General features: G+C 44.1%; 1 protein-coding gene across 1 annotated transcript in view; it reads right to left on the bottom strand.

Moving 5' to 3' along the window:
- Window positions 1-4,324, bottom strand: part of PRKG1 (protein kinase cGMP-dependent 1) — an 819,482-nt gene extending 815,158 nt beyond the window's left edge. Inside the window, exon 1 of the mRNA XM_067552762.1 lies at window positions 4,059-4,324. Coding sequence (XP_067408863.1) covers window positions 4,059-4,324 — 266 coding nt within the window. The remainder of the gene's footprint in view (window positions 1-4,058) is intronic.
- Window positions 4,325-8,186: the final 3,862 nt, after the last annotated feature.

The raw sequence follows: 8,186 nt of genomic DNA on the forward strand, positions 1-8,186 counted from the left end.
TAGAATGTGTGTAACTCTTAGCCAGTCCACAGTAGTGATCACAGCTTGTCACCTTTCTGACCATTATCAGGTTGTAGATTTCTACATGTTTTACAAGACTAGAGAGGAGACAGTTACTGTAGACAAGGCACAAGATGATCAGGGCTTGGACAAAAGTTTTGGCAACATGGGGAGAAAGCAGAAGTTGAATCTTGAGTTACTTGGGAGTTACTGTGCCAAGATTTCAATACGGTCTGGATGCATGGGTCAAATTAAAAGGCCAAGTTAAAGATGACTAAGATTGCAGGTTTGAGCCACAGTGAGAATGGTAATGTTGGTCACCGTTACAGGGAAAGAAGAGGGCAGGAGAGGCATTTGGAGGGAAAGATCAGGAGCTTGGTTTTGGCCATGTTAAGTTATATTTTATAACACTATGTCCAGTTCAGAGCAATTTTCTGAAGTGACAGCTGCAAATCTTGACCAAAATAGTCTCTGATCCAAGATGATTTTATTATGGATAACTTGGCCAAATTAAAAAAAAAATTTCAAGTCTTCAGTGAAAGAAAGAAACAGGATGAATTTGCTTTAATTGAAAGAAAAGGAGTTCACTTCCAATGCCGGTCTTAGCTTTCTATTTTTTTTTTAAATGGACAGCTGTCTCATTCACTAAATATCAGGTTAGGGCAATTCATAGTATAGATTCAGATAATGCTGTACATTTCAGCAGTCTGTTCAATAATATGAATTTCCAAAAGTCCACAGGCCTTATTCAATGAGTTGGATTTTTATATATTTTCACTGATGTTATCATATGCTTGAAATATGCTAAGAGCCCAGACCTCTTTCTCCCTGTTCTCACTGGATGTCATATGCATTTTGCAAAGATTATTTATGGAGTTCTTAATATTATATACTCAACTGATGCGAGTAAATCTGGATAATGTATCATAAGGCATTTGAGTGGCAACGATAGTTTGAAGTTAGAGAAGTTTGTTTGAATTTTGTGGCAATAAATATTTCAAAATCTATTTTCCTGTAGCCGATTCAAATATTTTGAATGAAATTTCAGTAACAATAATATTAACATATATAGTTTTTATTGTATAGTGTTCAGGTTCTAAATAGGAAGTCAGCATTCACAGTACATTTATTTTGCAGTTGATGAGAAAGCTCCAAGTTGTCCAGCAATTAACCCTTAAAGAGGATGCTATAACTTTAACAGCAGTCACTGGGCACAATGCTAGAGGCTCTGTTATTGTAGGCTCAGTCAACTCAATAGAACTGTCTCTTTTAGCTCCAAAAAACCTATCAACATTATTTCAACTTTTAGCAAGGGAACCCAGGGACAGGACAAACATTTTAGAAGCAAAATACTTAAACTGGAATGTCAGAAATTTGAGGGGCGCTCCCTTATTTCAGCAATACCTGCTTTCAGAATGAGCCAATCAGCCATACTTTTCTGACAGAAAAAAGGCGTTCTTGTTTTGTATTGCTATCAACCACATACTGCTCCTTTAAATGTTCTGATGCATCCCCCACCTCCCAATTCCAACCATTGCTATGTCCATATATTATACTTGTCATAACTCTTTATACTATAGTGAGTCAGCCTGCTGAAAATAAACTTTATGGTTTCCATTCTAAAGCATGAGCCCGGATACTGAGTGGAAAAGTTTACCCTCTGTCCTAGTGTAAACCAGAAAGAGGAGGAAATGGGGACATACTTGCAAAGCACATTGCGAGAAAAATATGTTCTTTGACACATCTAATGAAATGAATAATCTGTCTGCAGCTAGAGAATCCCTCCACATATCGAGCTTTTCTCGACTTTGGACACACCAGGAGGGGCTGTTGGCAGCCACTTCCATACCAGGTCTCTTTTTAAAGGCTTTTCCAGTGGGAATGTCACACACTTGACAATTATCACTCGAAATGCCATATTGCAAGCCCAAATGAATTTTAATTTGAGATCCACAGTGCTCTCTTTCAAGCCCTGGTGGAACCCCCTCCAGTCTGAAAAGCAGGACTGTCAGACTGCGAGGAATTTAAAAATAAACCCAGTCGTCAAGTAGCAATTAAAAAGCCGCGGTGAAATGTAGCAAAGGAACCATTGAATGAAAAAAAAAAAAAAAAAAAAAACCAGGCTTACACCCAAATCAATCTTTAGGGAACTGAGTTTCTTAAAGAGGCAGACAGGCAGAAGTAGTCTGGGTCTGGTAGAAGAAAAAAAAAAGGAGGCGAGTAAGTCACCCAAACCAGCTGGGAAATAGTCAGTCAATTTCCACATCAAACACAGAGAGAGAGAGAGAGAGAGAGGCAGGAGTTGACGCTGTGACGAAGCCAACTTTTAATCACACCCTTCTGGCTCTTTCAAATGGGCTGGGTCTGTAGCACAGGCTCACAGACGTTTCTCACACAGGCCAACTGGTAACTCTGCTGCTCTCTCACACGAACAATTCCCCACTGTTCCCATGCAACCTCCTCGCCTCCCATAGACTTGCTCTCTGCGAGTTGCTATCTGAACTCAGCCCAGCGCTTCTCAGGGATGGCAGGAAGCGGGGTAATCAGCTACAATAATCCTCACAGATAACAACAGGGAAGGAGAATGTGATCCTCCAGGGCAGCAGTGGGGCCCTAATATCCACTCTCCAGAGGGGTGCGTCCGCTCCCGCGGATGTAGGCTAGGAAGGCTGAAAGTTTCCACCACTGGATGGAGGAGAGGAGCGGACATTTGTGCCAGTTTGGCCGGGCTGGAGCTGTGGCCACTGGCCTCTCGCCTCCGCTGCCCTGGAGGGGCAGGCCCACGTTCCACCAGACCCGCCGGTGTCCAGAGCAGAGGGGCCCCGGACGATTAGGGGCAGCTGCGAAGGGAGCCGGGCAGGGAGAGGGGCTGCTTTGGGGCAGCAGAGACCGGGCTACCGGGGCCGGCCGAGCCCCTGACGGGCTCCCCAGCCCAGCGTAGGCGCTGCCGGAACGCTTTGTATAGGCGAGTGCTGAAAGCCAGCGAACCAAACCGTACATCTTGGATCGGATGGAAACCGCTTCAAGCCGGGTGGGGCGGGGGGCTGCTGCACCCCCAGTCCCCGCACCGCTGCAGCAGAGGGGCGCCCCCAGCAACTTCGCACTAGCCCATTGCTAAGAGCCTTCCCCCAACTTTCCCGCTCGCGTGACTGCACCGCGGCTCCCCACTAGCCTCCCCCGAGAGAGGAGCAGGCGGGGGGGGGGGGGTTAATGGGATATTCAATATCCCGCAGCCTGCATTTCGTGCTCTGCACTTCCAGCGCCTAAAAGCCCCTAATGCGCTCTCGACTTCCTCTCGCTAATGTCCGTGGGGGCTTTAATGCTGGAACCGATCGATGGGGCTTCTCCGGTGTCCGGGAGTCTCACAGCAGCAGCAGCCGCCAGGCAGGAGGGGGCCGGGTTTTGCCTCTCGGCCGCTCCCTGCCCGCTCCGCTTTGGTCTCCAGTCTGGACACCCCCTTTCCCCCCCCCCTCCATTTTGTTGAGGGAGCAAGTTGTGGAGGGCAGCGGGTCCAATGGTGGTTACCGAGCATGCCCACCCCGCGGCTCAGGCACGCACAGCCAGGGAGCAGCCGCGGGTGGGGAGGGGGCCGTGACACGGCACATCCCGGACACGCTGCCCGCTGGGGGGGAGGAAGGGAGGCAAGTCGCCAGCAGAAGACTGGGGAGCGCGGGGCGGCGGCGGCCGCCCGTGGCTGCGAGCGGGGCAGGCTCGGAATCAGCCCCCGCTATACAGAGGAGCCCGCCGAGGAACTTTGGGAGGCTCTCCTGCTCCGGCTACCCCGCGCAGCGGATCCCGCCTCCGCCCCCGCCTCGCCCGGGGATCTCTCCCTTCCACAGCCTGCCAACATCATGTGAGAGGCCCCTTCGTCTTCCGACCATTGCCACCTTGTCCCCTTAACCCCAGGTGCGAGGAGCTCCCAGGAGGGGACAGGATTTAGGCACCCCACCCCCTAGAAACCATCCCCCAAGGGCCGTAGGCTTCCAACGCGATGCTGGCTACAAGGGGAGGGGGGTGGGCAGAGGGCGCCTGCCCATGCCCCCAGCAGCTGGTCCTACCTTTCAGATTTGGTGAATTTCCTAAACGCCTGTCTGAGATCGTGGAAAGACCGGTAGGTCTGGGGCTCGGCCGAGATGCCCTGTGCCCTGGTGGTGCGGGGTCCGATGTGGGTGGTGGGCACGGGCAGCACCGACTGGCATTTGTGCAGTTTTCTTTTCAGCTCCTGGATCTCCTCTTCCTTCTCTGACAATCGCTTCTCCAACTCTTTAATTCGCTCTTCCTTCAGCTGCAAAATCTTGGCAAAGTCCCCTTCCAGATCGCTCATTTTCCACCCTTCGCTAACTTTGTTATCCCGCAGCAGCAACGGGGAAGGCGAGCGCTGAGTGAATGAAGCGTCCAACTAAGTGAGTGAGGAGGGAGATCTGCTGCCACTAATGGGTGGTGAACAGCTTTCTTCGATCCACTTACTGCTGAATGGGCTGTAAACGGAGGCAGAGAAATCTGAAATCAGTGGAGAGAGGAGATGCTGAGTGCTAATCCGAACCCTCTCCGGGGAATAGGTGATTATCTTTCATTGAGAAACCAATTAGAGCTGCCCTTCCTCCCTTGATATCCGCCAGATTCACTCCATGAGAGTGAGGGGGGGGGGGAAGCACACTCAGTCCACTGAGCTCCTAAACTGCGTTTGATCAGAGCAGGAGCTCTCCCTCCATCATACGATAATCACTGTCCAACACTAAGTGGTACAAAAGAAGGGGGGGGGAAAGGAGGGCTTTGTGCCACTCTCCAAGACTTGATCCTTGAAATAGCAACAATTACCATGTGATCTAGAGGGTGACGCAGCTCCCTGTAACTGGATCCTAAGACTTTGGATTAAAAAAAAAAAAAAAAAAAACACTTCATAAATATTAAAGCGTCTTCAGCTAATAACCTACATGAATCCATTCTCTCTCTCTCCACCTCCTCACCTTTTACCACTGCTCATCTGGGTTTCATGACCAGGCTCCTATGCTCCAGTTCGTTGTACAAGAACAATATGGTTCTGGTGACTTGCAATTAGACTTTGACACAATCAGAGTCAGACTTTTTCCACAACATAACTTCAGTTTTTTACTAAATCGTTCAGCAGGAATAGATCTGTACTGTTTTACATTAATGAACTGAAAAGTGACAAACTCTAAGTGTTGGTTGCAAATGACACCTACAAAAAAATCTATGGGCTTCGTTGTGTTGTCTGCAGTTTGATTCTTTCTATGTACACAGAAGTTCAGTGTGCAGAATTGTTCTTCTGTTTTCAATCTTATGACACTTTAGACCCTCCTCCACTCATACTTCACCAATTTATGAGAAGCGCTGTTAGCTGATATAGCACCATTTTCACTGTACTTTTTAAGAAGTATTTCTCTGATAGTAGATACTATTTATCTGTTGGAAAAGAGGATTATCTATAAAGGCATCAGAACTGCTACACCAAACTACAAAAATTTAATCACTGGCTGCTTAAAGCAGCTTAGTTTTGCACTATCATAACCCAACTAATGTAACTAAAAAAACCAAGCACCTTAATCACCTACAACACTGAATAAATTATAGCAACTTCAAAAAATAGCCTCTGCTTGCATTACAGTTTACTATTAGCACAGCCTCTTATCAAATTATGTTTTTGCATCCCATCTGAAATGCACGTACAGTATTTCTTTATTATAATACTAAATGTTCAACAATTTACACTCATTTGAAAATAAGGCACTAATACCAGATGTAAAGCCATCATCACTTCCAAGTACTTTCTTGTTACTCTTCTTGTAAACAATGCCCCTTTATAATACTAAAAAAAGTGATTCTCACCAAATGGTGATAGAAAGGGCTTTCACTACCTCTGAAAATTTAGATTTTATTGGGTGAAAATTCTAAATTTGTAGCAAGTTTATTGATAAGCAAAATATAAAGTGTCACACAAGTCAATAGGCCACTACATGGTGCAATTTTCAGGATGGGATTCACAGCACATGGAAATGGATTTCAAGTTCTTACCTTCTCTTACGCCCTGGGCCAAATCTGGTTCTCACATGATCTGGTGCAAGTGCTAAGTAGCTATACTGATATCAGTGGGATTTCTTAGGATTAGCATAGATGAAATGAGAATCTGATCTATTAGAAGTGCAATAGGCTTTATCAGTAGAACATCTCTATGATACCAAACAGCGATACCTCATATATACATTCAGGGTAAAATCCCAGCCCCATTGAAGTCTAATGAGACTTTTGCCCTTGACCTAAACTGGGCCAGGATTTCACCTGTAGGGTATTTATTAGAAATAGACCACCACACATGATTTTTATGAAAACTTTAAAGATACGCCATTCAACTTGACTATCACATTCTCACCCAAAAACTGTGTTACAGTAAGCCCCTCAGATTCAATACTCCCCACCCCCATCGCTTGAAGAGATAAAAGGGAAAATATATTTAGCTCTTTTTAGTTTCTTATCTTTAGGCACATGACAGCAGCATGGTCATTGTCAGTTTCACAGTTTAATAAAGGATGCTTCAAGCTAAAAGGTGCTTTTCCTAGTAATAGCAACAGCAGGGATGAAACAGTCAAAAGACTGCAAGCCTCAGGCATGTGTGTGCATGAAAAGAAAGGAGAAGGAGTGAGTCTGAGCATGTCTGGTGCTTTCCTCTCAGGTCCATCCAAAAAATCCTTTAAAAATGTGAACACAGGAGGAAGGTGGGAAACATACACACGCACAGGTACACACCTTTCCTTTTGTTGAAAGAACACTCTCAAAAGAGCTATATCTTTTTTTAAACCAAGTTGGTTGCCTCCATTTAACTATTTTAAATTATTTTTTTAATTCTCTTGAGAAATTACTTTTGCTTCCTTGCCCCAAAAAAATCTCTAATGAAATACAAGTATTTAAACAGTTTGAAAAATCCTCAGCTACAGGATTTGTGGACACCACCTTTATTTATTAAAAAGCATTCATGGAGGAAATAAGTTTGATAACAGAGTTCTTCAAAGAGTCTAGTTTCAACATATGTGAATCAAATGTGAATAATACCGTAAATCAGTGGCAGATAGCTGAAGCCTTAGTTTTGTTGTACACTTCTCATTGAAAAGGAAAACAGTGCCATCTTGTGTACAAAAATGACATTTTAGCACAAAGGCAAACGTTTTCAAAATCTATAAATCACATCATTCAAGACTGAAAAAACCTAGCAGATGCAAAGTTCAGCTATGCTCTGATCTCAAATAGTTCATTTACCAATTCATTTGTTTTATGCTACACAGGCCCGACTGCTGTTTTCAGGGACAGTTCCAGAGCACTTTAGCAAATGATGGAAAGACGCATACGGATCATAAATGATATAATGATTGCTCCCATACTCTTACTGAAAAGAGTAAAATGAAAGAAAAATGTTTTAAATGCTTTAAAAACAAATTTAGGGTCTAGTCCTGTAGTCCTTGCATTGGATTATGGATCAGGTATGTAACAATGGAGAATTCAACACACTTTAATGCTGCAGAAAGCCTTATTTTCCCACTTCTGAATTTCTATGAAACATTTCCCCCCTTAAACTCTTGTTTGAGAAAAAATTATAAAAAGTATGTGTTTATTTTTAAATAGACACCTGTGCTACTCAGATTCTTGTTTGATTCTTCTCCAACTTCTAGGGCTTCCAGGAAAATAAAACAAAAACACAAAAGAAAAAGACATGCAGTAGTCTATAAATTCAGGATTTGCCATAGTCAAATGAAACTTTAGTCTCGACTTTTAGTTCTTTTCAAAATCTATTATTCATTATTTGTATTCCAGTGGCATTTGAAGGCTCCAACTTCCCATTGGTCTAGACACTTCCCACAAAGTCAGTCCCTGCCCTGAAGGTCTTACAAAATAGGAGGCAAGACAGATACACACAAACAACTCACAGTTAGCAAAACAAGTTCTCCAATTTCTATCTTACAGTTGTCTGTATTCCTATTATGGGATTTTACATAGTGGTGTTAGTTTCAAGATTAGAGAGAAATATTATTGTTGACTGACTGCTAGTGGTTAAGTCTAAAATTTATCAAGCTAACTACATACATATTTCCCATGGTATTTTTCAGAAGAACGTTTGGTAGTTCAGGCTTTCTGATTCGAATCTCTGGTTTGAGAAGAAACAGTCTTCTCAAAAAAAA

Source organism: Emydura macquarii, unplaced genomic scaffold (genome assembly GCF_026122565.2).
Source record: "Emydura macquarii macquarii isolate MOO-44397 ecotype Brisbane River unplaced genomic scaffold, CSIRO-AGI_Emac_v2 contig_1390, whole genome shotgun sequence".
NCBI classification, from domain to species: Eukaryota; Metazoa; Chordata; order Testudines; family Chelidae; genus Emydura; species Emydura macquarii.